General features: G+C 44.5%; 1 protein-coding gene across 1 annotated transcript in view; it reads left to right on the top strand.

Annotated features, from left to right (window-relative positions):
- The window catches only part of srgap3 (SLIT-ROBO Rho GTPase activating protein 3), a 61,734-nt gene that overhangs the window by 15,092 nt on the left and 28,993 nt on the right, over positions 1–17,649 (top strand). Inside the window, exons 3-4 of the mRNA XM_084542529.1 lie at positions 10,507–10,669; positions 15,260–15,322. Of these exons, the coding sequence (XP_084398655.1) occupies positions 10,507–10,669; positions 15,260–15,322 (226 nt within the window). The remainder of the gene's footprint in view (positions 1–10,506; positions 10,670–15,259; positions 15,323–17,649) is intronic.

The raw sequence follows: 17,649 nt of genomic DNA, 5'->3' as shown, positions 1-17,649 counted from the left end.
CATGTTGCGTGGTTGTGCGTTACTGCTGACAGCATTATCATGTTTATTACACTCCAACAAAACTAAACTGAGGGAACATCACTTATTACAGTCATCACCCTCATAACATCATCAAAGGTCAGATAATTCTAGCATAACAATGCAGATACAGTTCATTAAAGAAGTTAAAGACAGCTGAGTGGTGGACATAACATTCAAGTGGGCCATCAACTGTGCATTCAGTTCACTCTTAGTGCCTTAGTTAAGCACTTAGCTTCATAGAAGAAACCTTTGATGGAAACTTACATTCTTAATTATGTTTTAAATATCACTCATTACGTACATTTGTGGCAGACTTTCCACCGCCACTGCACCAGAAGCAGGTGAAATTTAGTGTTAAATGCAAGTCAATAAAGATAGCAGCCGCTGAGCAAAGATAGTACCACACAGCGCTACTGCTAACGGCTGCATTCGCTTGATGACCCGATGAACTTTGGTTGGAGGATCAAAAGCAGAAGAAACATGACTGCCGGGATATTTTAGAGCGCTTAATATTGTGCAGCATGTTGTGCAATGTCAACATACAGTGATCAGCCACAACATTAAAACCACTGTGGATGTTACTTAAACATGTAGCACCCACCTACACCAGACCAGGCACCCCCACCCCATAGCAATGACACTCCTTGATGGCAGCAGCCATCCCCAGCAGGATGCAGCCTGACACAGGTACACGGACAAAAACACTTTAGGAACAACAAAAAAAAAACATGAAAAACATCACAAGGTGTTGACCTGTCCTCCAAATTCACTAGATCCCAAACTGATCAAGTATCTGTGGGATGATCCACAGAGGCCCCTCCCCTCAACCCATAGGACCCAAAGCCCCCCACTAACAACATTCTGTTGCCACACACCACAGGACACCCTCAGAAGGTCCATGTCCATTCTCTGATGAGTCACAACTGTTTTGGAGGCACAAGGGAGACCTACACAACATCAGAATCAGAATCAGAAAAGACTTTATTGCCAAGCATGTTTGTACATACAAGGAATTTGCCTTGGTGTTGGTATGCATAAAATAAAATGAAATAAAATAAAATAAATATAGAAACTATATATAAAATACAAAAATACAAAAAATACACAAATACAAAAAATACAAAAATACAAAATACAAAAATATATACACAGTGTGTGTATATATATATATATATATATATATGTATATTCCACCAGAACTGTGGTAGTGAGGTAGTGAGTTTGATGTGTTCATGGGGGGGGGCTTGGCATTGTTCAGCAGACGGACTGCGGTTGGGAAAAAACTGTTCGCCATGCGAGTGGTCCTACACTCGATGGATCGCAGCCGTCTGCCAGAGGGGAGTCTGTTAAATAATCTGTGTCCAGGGGGAGAGGGATCAGCCACAATCTTAGCTGCACGCTTCAGAGTCCTGGAAGCGTACAGCTCGTCGAGAGACTTCAGACTGCAGCCAGTCACCTTCTCTGCAGAGCGAATGACACGCTGCAGTCTGCTCTTGTCCTTAGCAGAGGCTGCAGCATACCAGGTGGTGATGGAGTTGGTGAGGATGGACTCAATGATGGCAGTGTGGAAGTGAACCATCATTGTCTTTGGCAGGTTGAATTTCTTCGGCTGCCGCAGGAAGTACATCCTCTGCTGTGCTTTTTTAATTAGGGCGCTGATGTTCAGTTCCCATTTGAGGTCCTGGGAGATGATGGTGCCCAGGAAACGGAAGGAGTCCACAGTGTTGACTGTAGAGTCACACAGGATGATGGGGAGGAGTGGGGCTGTGTTCTTCCTATAGTCCATGATCATCTCCACTGTCTTGGAGGCGTTCAGCTCCAGGTTGTGGCGGCTGCACCAAGTCACCAAGCGGTCAATCTCCAGTCTGTAGGCGCTCTCATCTCCACCTGAGATGAGCCCGATGAAGGTGGTGTCATCCGCAAACTTCAGGAGCTTGACAGACTCGTGACTGGAGGTGCAGCTGTTGGTGTACAGGGAGAAGAGCAGAGGAGAAAGGACACAACCTTGAGGGGAACCCGTGCTGATGGTACGGGAGTCTGAGATGTGTTTTCCCAGCCTCACATGCTGCCTCCTGTCAGACAGGAAGTCTGTGATCCACCTGCAGATGGAGTCAGGCACGGTCAGCTGGGAGAGTTTGTCCTGTAGTAGAGACGGAACGACCGTGTTGAAGGCCGAGCTGAAATCCACAAACAGGACCCTGGCATATGATCTGGGGGAGTCCAGGTGCTGGAGGATGAGGTGGAGGGACAGGTTGACCGCGTCATCCACAGATCTGTTTGATCTGTAGGCAAACTGCAGGGGGTCCAGGAATGGGTCTGTTAAATCCTTGAGGTGAGAAAGCACAAGGCGCTCAAAAGACTTCATCACAACCGATGTCAGGGCAACAGGGCGGTAGTCATGGAGTCCGGTAGTCCTTGGCTTTTTGGGGACTGGGATGATGGTGGAGGCCTTGAAGCAAGATGGCACGTGACATGACTTCAGTGAGATGTTGAATATATCCGTGAACACTGAAGACAGTTGATCAGCACATTAGGAAGGTGGTCATAATGTTATGCCTGAACTGCAATTATATAGAGTATTTTAAATATTGAAGATGCACTTAGAAGAAGGCCAAATAGATCTTAGGATTGAAGAAACCAGTGGACGAGGAAGCTCACTCAATGTCATCAGATCAAAATCCGACCAGCGGAGGCCTTGACCCAGTTAAATCAGCTACTGTGAAAGTTCTGATGTGTATGCTTGCGGAGAAATGAGCCTTCGTCTCCCCAGAAATCACCAACACACTGGTACACGACTCACGCAGGGCATGAAATTGAGCTCTGCTGCTCCCAAAATCGAGCACCTCGGGCGAGCAGGGGAGCTTAGTTCAGTCTGGTAACGAGAGCACTAACCCAGCTGTGATCTGGCGGCAGGTCTCGCGCATAAATCTGCACCAGCGAATACGTAGCACAACCCGGCTCTGATTCTCGCAGATGGAAACAGCAGGGTTGCATTCCTCACATTTCCCTATTTTGAAGTCTTGTTTTTAAGTTGGAATGTGTGATACGACGGTGTGTGTAATTCTCCCAGTGCTGCTGAGGTGCTGGGTGGCAATTATGTAACAAGGAAAAGAGCCTGGCCTCCACATCATCCATTCATTCCTTGTAACGGACACCGTCTCTGGCGGTATTACACGTTTGCAATCGAAATCTAAAGGTTTTTCAAATGCCATAACTCAGTCTCCCGGGTAACACCTGATTTGATCTCGATGATTTATTACCTGGAACGACCGTTACCATCACGTAAGGTTCTAATGCAATGGAAACTTTGACCACCTACTCCAATAAATAGGATGAACCTTGGCAATGGTGAGAAATTCAAAGGCACGGCTGTGGTTAAAAATAATAGTATTTAATGACACTAATTATTAGTAGTCTGGTTGAATGGGGGGGGGAATCCCTACCGATTCCCTGCTATGTTAGAAAACCAACAACTTGCATATACTTTAAAATCTATAGTAAAACTACAGAATGGTAAGATATGAATAGTGAAAATGTACGTGCATTGCTAAGGCATTGTAGACGTCACTTCCTGCATTCAGGATATTACTTAAGAGTATAATCAGAACAGTATGAAGGTGCAGTATACAGTGTATGAGTGAGCACTCCTAGTGTTTGGTTTTTACAGTTTTGCTAACGCATTAAAGTATATAATATTCTCCCTGCAATACTTTTTTGTGTTTTTTACACATAGTAGTTTTAAGTTTGAAGAAATAAATATCATGTTTGTGTCATTGTGACAGTGTTTTTACACTTTTATGGTATTCTTGACATTGTATAGTGAGTAGAACTGTGAGTAAAAGCATGCGTGCTGCGTGGAGCAGAGTTTGTGTGAAGTGCATGAGGATTTGACTGGATAATTGAGGCCAGCTGTGTTAGAGGAGGTGTGTTTAACTCTGACGAAACACTTGGCTGATAGTGGACAGAACTGTGCTGCTGCTGCTGCTGCTGCTGCTGCTGCTGCGACACAGTGTCTTAACCTCTGGACTGTGCAGTTGATCTAATCCACACAGCGAGGGACACCTAAGCCTGAGACTAGTGACACTTTCCACTGCCAAGATCACGGTGATCGAAATTTGTCTCAGAGATGTCTTAGATGTCAGATCTTTAATTCAGCAAAAAGTTTAAAGTGCAAAAGAAAGAAAGAATTCAACAATATGAGCTAAAGAAGTGACTCGCTGACAGACCACACAGGAAGTGTGGGTGGGATGTCACTTCCCATGCTTGCCTTAAACGGATGTAATAATCATTCAGAATGGAACACAGCAAGTATGTGTCACCTGACATTCACACCGCACGCACTTTCACAAGTATAAGAATGAAAACGGCTTCACTTGTTGCCTCCTACGGCATATATATGAGACGCGTTAATGTCAAACCGACCAACGCGTTATTTAAAGTGAGTTCATAGCCGTTTGGCGAAACCACAAGAAGGTTCCAATACGTCTCTGCACCTTGTGCCGCGAACTCCTGGTCTGCTTGCGAGCGACCACAAATCCTGGCTATCAGCCGTGACATGCCCTTCACTGAGCCTTTCCTGCCACTTTCGTGCAGTTAAGTTAATGGTGAACCACCAAAACACCAGATAGGCCAATAAAACATTTGTTGGCATGAAGCCCAACCATTCAGAACGCAACGTCAGAAACCAAGAAAACAGCAGAACACACCTTTAGCTTTGACACAGCTCTACATTTAGTGTGCACACCAACTCTATTTTGCCTTTGACCTTATTTTCCTATCTTTTTTTTCCATTGCACTCCTCCCTCTATATGACCGTCTTTCATTGCAAAGAAAACTGCTCACTAAACATTGCACTGGGGAGTACTTCATGAGCAGCCAAATAACTTTAATAATCATACTGTTTTCGAGGAACACCAAAACATTCCAGTAGAGCAGTCATAGTGACCACCACGGACTTCCACGCGGCCTGGATCCCAGCCTACATTCTGCTGGCTGAACCCTTCCAGTGCGGATTCATTAGTGAAGCTGAATGCCACAGTGATTTACAGCCTGCTGCAGCTACAGCCACACCGCAGCAAGCCAACCGAGGATCATTTCGCCCTTCCACTTTACCTCATTTGCCACAGTGAAAAGACACACCGAAGGGTTACTTAGCCGCTCTGCATTGCAGCTTCGGCGCAGCGGAGTGGCTTCCTTCCCTCGCCGGTTCACAACAGCTGACTCGATTTTAATTATGGAGCAGACATTGCGAGGTAAAAACGTGATGGGGTTTTATAATGTACCCCATCGAATTAGAGCCGATCGGTATCGTCTGACATGAAGACATAACGCCGTTAGAGAGGCAAGTCATGCAATATTGATATGGAGAATAACCTGTCTGAAAGAGATAAGACGGAGCCCGTAATGGTGTCTGAATTGGTGTGTGAGCTGATATCTTTGTGTGTGTGATTGGTTCGAGGGAGGGGGAGAAAAATGTTTGATTTCTTTATAGTGTCCGATCCTATGCATGCGTGCGTTATTTAAGGTTTGAAGTTACCTTTGGTCATTGAAGTGACATTTCTTTTGACTTTACACAGCTTGAAAATGTACCAGTGGATATTGCTACAGCTTTACACATTGTGATGCAGCCCATGTCCACTACGTGCTCCTCTCTGAAGAAGCGGTTGTGCACTTCAGCTATGATATGATTATGTGGAATGATGCATGCTGCGGTGGGGTTGTGTGCCAGTGGCTTTAATGGGGCTTCGTTGACTCTGTGCACAGGCTCCGAAACCACAGCTTGTGTAACTGTGCTGCTGAAGTAGGGCTGCTATCTGGTGGTCTGAGGGGCAGAGGGTCAAAGGTTGAACTACATCTCTTCAGGCTTGGTTTGTTTGAACACAGAGGCCAAAAGCCCGCTAGTACGGCTGGTGGAAGTCAGCACATACAGCATCAGTAGATTAGCTCGTTTGCAGTTTGTTTTTCAGATCTTGTCAATCCCTTGTCAAACTGACGCCGCTCCACACTCTGCCCCGCTGTGGCCCGTGTGTTTGTGCAGCTGCGCGTTATCAAATGTCGGCGATGCAAGAAAAAAAATGTCCTTCTAAATGATGTGGAAATCGGCTATGTAACATATCGAAGCCCCGCTGAAAACGGGGGCAAGGCGAATTTGAATGGCAGGTCTAGCGGCTTGTGCCCACGTGCCCCTTGTCTTTTGAAACAGTTTGGCTCTTTCTCCTTTTCCGTGGCTGTTTCATTGATAAGCAGCAGGCAGGCAGTGTGGAGGGGATTAAAGGCCTTCACAGAGCGGAGTCCTGGTTTGATAAATACACACTTCCTTCTGGAAGCCTTGGCTCAGACACATCAGAGGCTCTGGGTGATTAGATGGTGGCATTCACCGCTACCATGACTAAAGCATGAGGGCTGCTCTATACAATGCTCGCTTGTTTAGGGTATGTGCATCACGGAGACAGCTTTCCGTCAGTTTATCGTTCAATCAAAGGATTATTACAATATTCTCCGACTACGCACCCTCAGTGTCCCCTGTCTCATCTTCCTCGTGCTCCTCCAATTATTCACAGTTTGTGCTTTATGTATTCCTTACAAAGACAGTAAGGGAGAGCAGGAATTGTAAAATCCATGTAGACAGCCAGACAGTGCTTTGCAGGGTGAGACGGATGTAATAGGATGCCAGAAAGCTGCACTCGTCTCTCCTCCTCCTCTTCCTTCTCGCTCCTCTAGAGACTCTCAGAGCGCATCGCTCGCCTTCTTCTGCATGTTAATGATATCCTGTGTTTAAATGCTGAGGGCACGGAGCCATCCAACACCGAGCCGTTTGAAGACCTCAAGATTAATTGACCCGCAGGTTCTCGAGTGATATTCATCCTTTTACAGGAAATCATCAAGGAGAAGCTGGTACAGCGTAGAGTTGTGCGGATGACATTTATATGATTGAAGGGCCTCTGTTGAAGAGCGAGTATTAAAAAAAAAAGTAGTGTTTCATAACTATAAAACAAGCTGAGGAGCTACATTTAGTTCTGCGTTAGCCGACTTTGCTCCCAGAGATGTGGCTGTTCCTCAGGCCTAATTACCGACCTTCTGCTCCTAATTCCTGGGAAATGAGGGCAGCAGCGAGGGAAAAAGGAGATTGTATGTCCTTTGTCTCTTTCTCTTTCCCGTCTCCAAGGCTCTAACCTCAACGTTAAGAATCTGTACTCTTCCATTTTCAGACCTCCTCGTTTCTTTATTTAGACTAGTCCGCAAAATCACTATCCTTAAACTGTCAGCTGATGAAAGGATGATAGTGTCAATCCACTACTTTAGTCCTGACACATCTTAACAACTACAGAATGGATTTCTATGAAGTTTTATACAAACCTTTAAGGTCCTCGAGGATGGATCCTCCTGACATTGAAGACATTCTTAGTTTTCCTGCAGTGCCACCAAAAGCTGAATATACTCAATTCAGTTAAAAATTTTTTATATAGTGTGTTGTTTTAAATCGTTATTTAATCTTTTGTAAAGCACCTTGGTTCACCTATGGGTTGATGTAAGGTGCTATATAAATAAAGTACATTTACATTTACAAAGTACATAGCGTCAGTAACAATACAGATTGACTCAAGACGTTTTACAAATTCTAGTCTGAAACCCGGCCTTAACCGTAACACCGGTGAAATATTCTCATGTCTACTGGCGCTGCTTTGTTTATGCATTGCTGTGCATACATAGCGGTTTTACTGTCTTGGCAGGCCATTTCAGTTCTACAAAGCGTGCATGGCTTCATTTTATTAGGTCTCTGTTTAACCGTTTCCCATACCTTTCACAATCGGGTTCGGGCTTTTTCAAATAAAGTTTAATTATTAGCAAACCTGGGTGCAAACTTAAACAGTGCGTATAAGCCCTAAAATTTGTGATTTGAGTCATATGTCTTAATAAGCATTTGATGTGTTTTCATGATAACCCTCTCAGAAAGAATTGTAATTAGTGGCTTTCCATAGAGCACATCAAAATTTCAGTTTGACTAGTACATTGGTTCACGACCATGTACATTCACATCTACTAGCATTCCTGGCAGCCTCAAGCAATTAGCAGATGTTAGCACGCTAATTATACAAGTTTATACCTGCTAAAAATCAGAAGCAGCTCTGTGTTAGAATCACAATTGTGAGCCTGTTAACACAATTTCATTATCACAGTGGGTGCTGTGAGCTTGGTAGCGTGCTGGGAGCCTGTTTGCTCAAAGCGCTGCTGCGTCTATCTTCAGACTCCCAGAGGCATCTTCTCGTTGTCTGGTTTGGCGAATTATACTGTATGTTGGAGTTGTTGTTTTTTGTGTGTGTGCGTGTGCGTGTGTGTGTATGCCCCTGCAGATTAAATATTCCTAAATCCCATTCATGAAATCTAAAAACTGCAAATCACATTTTAATAATTCCAGTGTGGTTTGAATCTGGCGCACCAGTCAAGTTAAACACCTTTTAATCTAAAATGCTGTTTGTTTGTGTTGTACCGGGGGCCGCCGGTACAAATGCACTTCAGAGGAGGGCCGGGGATTTATGTTTGTGGATCGTGCACAGGGCCCGGGTGGAACTCTGAGGAAGACAAAAAAAGGTGACGAAACAAAACGGGAAGCGTGGGTGTGCTTAGGGATGAGATGAAGCATCTCCGACCACTTTTAGGGATTAGCCGAGAGTGGAGGTGCTTGTTCCCTAAACCTCTCAACCGCAAGCGGCAATTATACGGCGGGGAGCTGCGTCCCTTACAGGCAGATAGGTCAGTCAAGCAGAACTGGTGCAAAATGAGGGATGGTGAGACAGTAGAAATAGGCCATCCCAGAGGAGTGAAGGAGAGAATATGGTCTATATTAGCAGTACTAATGTTAGTCCTGCACTGAGTTCATATGATTATGATAGATATAGTGAAACAAATCCATGTCTGGTTTAATTTATTTTATTCGTTTTATTACTCATCAGGTAAACTTCATCTCAGGACTCTATGATGAATAGAAGATTGGAGAAAGAGAGGAAACAGTAAACGGACAGATTAATTTCTACAGATGTCATCCTATTTTATTAGTTTCTTACTGATGTTACGAAGCTGATGTGCTGCCGTTTGTATCCTGTCGGCTTGATGTAAAGTGCGTTTTGGGGCTGAGTAAAGAAACGATGGTGAAAGCATTCTGGAGTAGCTAGATATCCGCTTCATTAGATGTGATTAGCATTATGGAAGCTCTCTGCTCGGGGACGTCTTTGATGTTGGCTCCGTTCACCACTGTCTTCTCCTCCACTGTGAAACCCAACCCCTCCCACCCTGCACTGGCTCTCCCCCTCGTTTGCTCTCATTTCTCCCCCTCGCTCTCTTTGTCTCTTCCTCGGGGTTGGCTGATTGATTAATGCTCAGATAGGATCCAGACAAGGGTATGGGTTTGAAGGGATTGTGTGTGTGTGTGTGTGTGTGTGTGTGCCTGTCTGGTTCAGTGTCTATGTGCCTTGGTCTTTCTGTTCGAAAAGCACCCGAGGCAGAGGCAGTTTAAACTGATTATACAGCAATCAGGGCCCAGAACTCTCTGGGTCGTTAAAGTCACCAGCATTATAAATGTAACCCGCCGAGGCCTTACTAGCCATAACAGAGTTTGGAGTATTTTGGAGGGGAGAGGGGACGTGATGGAGTGAGTAGGGCGACATTTGCCGAGGCGAAATGGAGGTGGAGAAAGGAGATGAAGTTGGATCAGTTGTGGTATTTTACGCCGCTACAGGTTGTTTCTGTTGTTCACTGGCATTGTCACCATCGGCCATGTGTTCAGTCCTAATAGCACTAGTTGACATATAAACAGCGAAACAGTATAAAATGGTGTTTTTATTGTTAGCTTATACGCTCATGCTAACATTTATATCCAAGGTACACAGATGAGGCATAACATTATGACCACCTTCCTAATATTGTGCAGGTCTCCCTTGTGCCTCCAGTTGTGACTCATCAGAGATTGGACATGGATCTTCTGAGCAACAGGATGTTGTTAGTGGGTAGGACCCATTTGGGTCCTGTGGGTTGAGGGGAGGGCCCTCTGTGGATCATCCCACAGATAATTTATCTGTTTGGGATCTAGTGAATTTGGAGGCCAGGTCAACACCTTGTGCTGTTCTTCATGTTTTTTTTTAGTTGTTCCTAAAGCGTTTTTGTGTGTGTGCCTGTGTCAGGCTGCATCCTGCTGGGGATGGCTGCTGCCATCAAGGAGTGTCATTACTATGGGGTGGGGGTGCCTGGTCTGGTCTAGGTGGGTGTTACATGTCTAAGTAACATCCACATGAATGAATGCCAGGTCCAAAAGCTTTCCAGCAGAACATTGTATTGTCACAAAATTGTCAGTTTTGATCAGTGTTGTGGCTGATCGGTGCATGTTACCATGACTGTTGACTCTTTCCGTTTAACATTTCCACACTTTCGTCTTGTGCAGGTTTTAATCTCAGAGATGCTCTAACGGTTCTGTTATTCCTCTCATTATTCCAGGAAAGATCAGCACTTGCTGTCCTCGGTTAACTGCTGGTATCTGGTGCTGAACCAGACGAGACGCGAGAGCCGTGACCACGCCACCCTCAGTGACATCTACACCAACAATGTTATCGTGCGCCTGGCCCAGATCAGTGATGATGTCATCCGCCTGTTCAAGAAGGTCAGTGAGACTGTCATCATTCCTATCACCGGTGCACAAAATGTCACAGTCCGGGGACGACACAAATGATAATACATTTTCTTTAAACTTTCATTTGCTCAGTATTTTCATTCTGTTCATGTTACCTTAACGCTAAACCTTCATAGTGCAAGGTGTTGCTGCTGAAATGAAAAAAAAAAAGCCTCCTAACTTCTTGAGTGCTTGGTGCACACACTGATGGTAGCCCAATGAAGTATTACAGTTGTAGTTGTGTCTCAGCACACATGGTGTTAGCAGTAGAAGCCCGCCTGGCCCGAGGCTCTGCAGCCCCTACTAGGGTGATCAACGTCTGGCTCACTGTCAGCACATAGCGGAGATGACTGAGGTCTTATCCAAACATCAGAACCCTGTTTTCACCTTGCAGGCCTTCCTGTAGGTGAGCTCCACTCTGCTTACTAGGCTCCATTCACATAGTCGGTCTGAATGTGCGTGTATCAGTGTCATTTAATGTGGATGCCGGTGTGTTTGAAACTATGCCAGAGCAGACAAAGGGAAAACCACTCCTTCCCCCTTTTGATTCAGGTGCCCTCAGGTAACTTTTGCCTTCCTTTTAAAGTGTGAATGGATGGTTCTGCCGTAGCTTGCTGGCAGACAGATTAGAAGGCAATAAATAATTTATAAAAAAAAAAACGTCTTGTGAAGCTCTGGAGGAGATTAGAAATATTGAAACTAAGTGTGTGAATGAATTTGACGTGATCCAAGGACATAAAGTAGGTGACAAAATATAACTGGCTGATAAAAGATTATGTGGGAATATACACCGATCAGCCACAAAATTATGACCACTGACAGGAAAAGTAAATAACATTGACAATTTAATGTTCTGCTGGGAAACTTTTGGACCTGGCACAATTAGACATGTACCATCCACCTAGAGCAGGCCAGGCACCCCCACCCCATAGCAATGACACTCCTTGATGGCAGCAGCCATCCCCAGCAGGATGCAGCCTGACACAGACACACACACAAACACGGTTTAGGAACAACTAAAAAAAACGTGAAGAACAGCACAAGGTGTTGACCTGGCCTCCAAATTCACTAGATCCCGAAAAAGAAAAAGTGTCCTAAATGATGTAATTACCTTTGGGGGCGCGTGTATCGGTGTAGAGAAGGCCATATTGTCCCGCTTTCAGCTCCATCACTCTTGATACAAACTGATTGCAAAGAGAAATACATTTTTAAAAAAAATCTATTTTGTCAAAAGTTTGTTCTTTGTTTTTTTTTTTTTAAATATCCAGAGACATCGCTATAAGGTCTGTTACAATATGACCTGCCACCGCTCTTACAGTGTGTTGCATCACGGTTGTTCGCCGTCTGATTGAACCCTCCCTGCTCCCCTTAAGCCTCTGCAGCACATGCTGCAGTCTGCTTCACTTCAGAGCCGCTCATGCATACAGATGCCCCGTTCACCAGCTGCTGGTGCCCACTGAGGATAGATCCCATTTATCACATTCAGTCCTAGCCGTGTTTGAGTAGGCCTTAATGTTTCCACTCCGGATAAAAACAACAGAAAAAACAAATCCCTCCTGTATTACTGAGGTTATTGTGTTTTCTAGGCATTTCATAATCTCGTTTAAGGAAAAGCAAAAAAAAAACTGCTGGAGCAAGATGTTGTTTTATGAGTTTTTCTTTCTTCGACGATTAGTTTAGCTTCTGACTCACCAAGTAGCAAGTTTTTTCAGGCACAGTTATTAGAGTGGAGCAGGGCGCGGACGGAGAGGTTACCCTCCTTCTGTCTGTGAACTCTGAACGGTGGGTGGATGTGGTTTGAGCTGGTATGCGTGCGTTCTTTTATCACGTGTGTTTACGCAGTCACATTTTGGGGTTTGGCCTACTTTGCAGAGACAAACATCTGCAGATAATGGGGGGCACGCTTGGTCAGGTTAAATTAAAGGTTATGTTTTGGGCAAGTAGTAGTTACGGTTAAGGGAGTCCACAGAAAACAATGGAAGACAATGGAAACACAACTTGTATGTGTGTGTGTTCCTGCTTTGTCTCTATGCAGCTCTTTGTCTGTGTAGATGCAGCAAGCTTTTCTTATATCAAAACTCCTCCTTCTGGTATTGATCTGACAGCAAACAATACTTTATTCATATATGAAACGGCCATTATGCACCTTGATAAGAAATGAGTCAGCTGTTTTCACCAGTCAAAGACATTTCTAATAAAGGCAAAGGGGGTTTATGCAATCTTTTCTACAGTTGTTGCATGTGACAGCAAACCACTTGCATGCAAAGGTTCTGTGGCTGTTGTTAGCCCGAAGCTGACACTCATACAACCTGCCTAAGTTGTACGCTTCATTCTCCCAAGTGACAAGTTTCACTCAACGGCTTGTTTTTTTTTTTTTTTTTTGTTTCGGTAGTTTTACTGAAAGTGACACAGCTCTTATGGTGTCGTACAGCAACACCGAATACTATTTGTTTTTGGTTCAAAATGTTCTCAGCTGTCATAGCTGCGGTGACATATTCAGTCAGATAGAAGGAAACAAAAGCCAGGAAACACACTATGTAATTAGATGGAGGAGGTAAACTAGGCTGCCACAGATGACTGTGGCAGACGACATTATCAACTTCATGAGTACTTTGTCTTCTAATCTTATCATTTTTATTCATCTAATATCAATCAAATGCATCTCAAACAACTTGAAACTGAGTTTTCTGAGTTCTGCCGACAGTCAGCTGTTGACCAGTGTCGGGCTGTCAGTGAGTGCCTGTGTGGCCCTAGTTTTGGCAATGTGTCCTGTGCCGTTGCCACTAATTGGAGCCTTGTTTGTCGCTTTTTTTGGTATGTGGAGTCAGTCGGGAGATCACTCAGATTGGCTGTTCAGATTAGGGAACCAACGCATCAGAAGGGAAATAGAAGTCAAGGAAGCAAGCAAAACGATAGCCGAGGGCACACACGGAAGACTCCTCATTTTATGTCTTCATTAAATTTGAACATTCAAACACATTCAAATAATCTTTTCACAATGGCATAACCATCTATGAAGAAGATCAACTGATGGGCAGTGAGTCTCTGCTGTGTTTTCAAGTGCAACTTTTCAGCCCAGACACAATTGATATGAGGAGACATTGCAGTTCACCTTTGTTGGAACTTCTTTACTGTGTCCTTACCTTTGACTACATAGTAGAAGACTGCCTTCGGATGCTAGCAAATATTAATGTACACCGATCAGCCACAACATTAAAACCACTGACAGGAGAAGTAAATAACATCTTGTGAAAATTCAGTGTTCTGCTCAGAAACTTTTGGACCTGGCATCCATTCATGTGGATGTTACTTAGACGTGTAGCACCCACCTAGACCAGACCAGGCACCCCCACCCCATAGTAATGACACTCTTTGATGGCCTGACACAGGCACGCACACAAAAACGGTTTAGGAACAACTCAAAAAACATGTAGAACAGCACTAACAACATTGTGTTGCCAGACACCACAGGACACCCTCAGAAGGCCCATGTCCATTCTCTGATGAGTCAACTGTTTTGGAGGCACAAGGGAGACCTGGACAATATTAGGAAGGTGGTCATAATATTATGCCTGATCTGCATATATTAACGTGGGAAAAAGTAATTGTAGCCAGATGAGGAGGAAGCACCGATAGCTTTCTGTTTGTGATTTCGTAGACACTTTTGTATTTTGTTCTATTCTGAACATAACAAATTCCAGTGGATCTGTGAAGTTAGAAGAGGTGTAGCGTTCTGTTTTTTTGAATGTGTGACACCTTCACACTGAGATATCCTGTTGCTGTAGGTGCATTTTCTCACTTTCTTCAAGTGCAGACTTTTTGCATCCTCCTGCGCATTCGCACAGTCGGTTATTTCTCCCTCTACTCCAGGTGTGTTCGATGTTTTTGAACAGAAACACATGCTGTTCGGTGTGATGACTGAGAAAACGACATGGTGCATGTGTATTAACAGTTGTAAAGATGGTTATCTATGCTTTATTTTGCTCTGTGGTGGTGGAGAAAGAAATCACAGTTTAAGAAATATACCTGTTAGGTAAACTGTGGAAATGTGAATGGATTATTTCTCGTTTTACATTCACTTAGATCAGATTTTGACATATGCACGTGGAGCGCAGTGAAAAGTCAGTTTTTCTTTGTCGAAGCATGTCACACATTTTCTTCACCGCTTGACTCACTTAACACATTCAACACAAAAAAATTAAAGTGCAACATGCTCCATCTATCGTGCAAAAATCACAGGAAGTTAGTTGTGAATGTGCCATTGCTGACAGTTACATCTTTGTACCACTCAATAACAAGTAGCGATGTAGGTCTTCTTAAAGAGAGAAATTATGCTGATATGCTATTATGATTCTGTAAATGTTTAGTTAATGAGTAGTTTAAAATTCCACAGCTCTCCGGATGAAAAGCAATTAGATCACAGGCAGGTACAACCTCTGGTGGCCATCCATCCATCCAGCATGACTCACCAAAGTCACAGTGTCAGCACAATCGACTTGAGTTTGTTCCATCAGGTCACCGCTGATGTCTCCAGCGTTGTTCATTTTCTCACCCCTGTTCTGTCTTCGCGCTGTTTTTCAGAGCAAGGACATCGGGATCCAGATGCATGAGGAGCTGGTGAAGGTGACAAATGAGCTCTACACGGTAAGTAATGGACTGTGTCTCCTGCAGGTCGATCTCTCACAACTCACCTCATCCCTGATCTCATCCGAAGTTCTTTTTCTTTCTGACATTTCATTTAATGTTTTGTTTTTGTTGTTGCTTCCTCTTCCCTTTCCCCTTTCCAGATTGCACCACAATCTTACTCCTCTTACTTCTTTGTGCGTTACCAGTACTTCTTTAACGATATCTTCACTAACAATACCACGCCTTAATTGATGCAAATAACTTTATTGGATGAACATGAATGTAGGGATGAGAATTGTCAAAGGGAATAGGATGAAAAGGGGATGAGGGGATGGGATGAAAGGGGTCGGGGAGCTGGGAAGAACAGGGGTCGAGGGGAAGGCATTAAAAGGGTCAGAGGGGATGTGAAGTGAAAGGGTCGAGGGGAAGGGATGAAAAGGGTCGAGGGGAAGGGATGAAAAGGGTCGAGGGGAAGGGATGAAAAGGGTCGAGAGGATGGGATGAAAAGGGTCCGAGGGGATGTGAAGGAAAAGGGTGAAAGGGTCGAGGGGAAGGGATGAAAAGGGTCGAGGTGATGGGATGAATAGGGTCAAGTGGATGGGATGAAAAGGGTTGAGAGGATGGGATGAAAAGGGTCCGAGGGGATGTGAAGGAAAAGGGTGAAAGGGTCGAGGGGAAGGGATGAAAAGGGTCAGGGTGATGGGATGAAAAAGGTCGAAAGGATGGGATGAAAAGGGTCCGAGGGGATGTGAAGGAAAAGGGTGAAAGGGTCGAGGGGAAGGGATGAAAAGGGTCGAGGTGATGGGATGAATAGGGTCAAGCGGATGGGATGAAAAGGGTCGAGAGGATGGGATGAAAAGGGTCCGAGGGGATGTGAAGGAAAAGGGTGAAAGGGTCGAGGGGAAGGGATGAAAAGGGTCAGGTTGATGGGATGAAAAGGGTCGAAAGGATGGGATGAAAAGGGTCCGAGGGGATGTGAACGAAAAGGGTGAAAGGGTCGAGGGGAAGGGATGAAAAGGGGTCAAAAGGATGGGATGAAAACGGGTCGAGGGGATGGGATGAAAAGGGGTTGAATTGAAGACACAGAGGGGGCGGAATGTGTAGACGGATGATGCTAGAGGAACTCAGGCATTGAGACTCAAGGTGGGGGCACATGTCAGGAAGCTTCTGCATACTTATCTCACGAGACCACACAACGAGATTAGTCCGCGTGTGAGGGAGATCCAAAACATGACAGAAGCAATAACTACAAGTGCACGGTCGGTCCTAAAAAGCAGATACGTGGAAGCATTTTAGATTTGGAAAGTATGACGACAGAAAAGAGCTGGCCAAAAAGTGTATGCAAGACGTCCCAGCAATGATAACATTAGTTTTTGAAAATCGTGAATTGTGAATCGAAACAATTCAGGAGATCAGTAGCAATACTCGTCTCAGTGTGGGGAACGTGGCTAATTGTGTAGAAAACTTCAACCCCCAGCAGCAGAGGTCTGGATTCAGTTATATTCTGACCTTACAGCTCAGCACCAGGACTGCTGTCAGGTTGCCTTGGTTTGCTCCTGATAAAAGGCCAGTGATTGCTCTGCTCTAAGCTCCAGAGAATGTGCAGCATAGACCATTAGCAACTGATGCATTTGTAAAGACTTTGTCTCTTTTTTTTCTTGATTAGTTATGAGCTCATATTGGAAGCCATCCAAGGTCTGTTTTTTAAATTCACCAACCTTGTGTCACGTTTTACTGTATTAAGCAGAGCTCTCTGATTAATTTCTCAATCATGTCTCTCATTTATTTTACGACCGCTAGTACAATTGGGTTGATGATGATAAGTGAGAGAGTCAGGTAGTTGTAAATGGTGAAAAGGAACATTACATTTCTTTATAAGCTGGACAGTTTCTGGGCTCAGATCGCTTTCACATCTGGTGGCTCATTCAGCTCTTGTCCGGGTTCAGGCCTGTGAGGCACCCGCCTGCCTACACAATGACTACTATTTCATGTGAGAACGTGTGTGCAGAATTTTGGGAGGGAGGCGTTTCTGCAAGGTACATAACGTGCATGTTGTTTCCATAACAATAGACTCTCTCATTCTTTTTAGGTCACCGGTTCCAGCTCAGCTGCTCTGTTGTATTCGATGCCTCCTCTTTGATTTGTTGTGGATATGCAGCGACTATAACGACCAGTTTCCCTACTAGTACGATATGTTGTTCTTGTCTTTGTTGTAGAAACGTTCCTCCGCTTCATTCTGATCTCGCTTGAGGAAAAAACAGATCTTTTCCCTCCTCAGCTTTCATGCAGCCACATTTTTCTCTCTTTTTTTTTAATAGTAAGCAGCTTTCTGGTATCCTGCAGCT

This window comes from Chelon labrosus, assembly GCF_963514085.1.
Source record: "Chelon labrosus genome assembly, chromosome: 4".
Classification (NCBI taxonomy): Eukaryota; Metazoa; Chordata; class Actinopteri; order Mugiliformes; family Mugilidae; genus Chelon; species Chelon labrosus.
The sequence above is the reverse complement of the archived record's forward strand: the minus strand, read 5'-3'. Positions and strand labels throughout refer to the sequence as shown.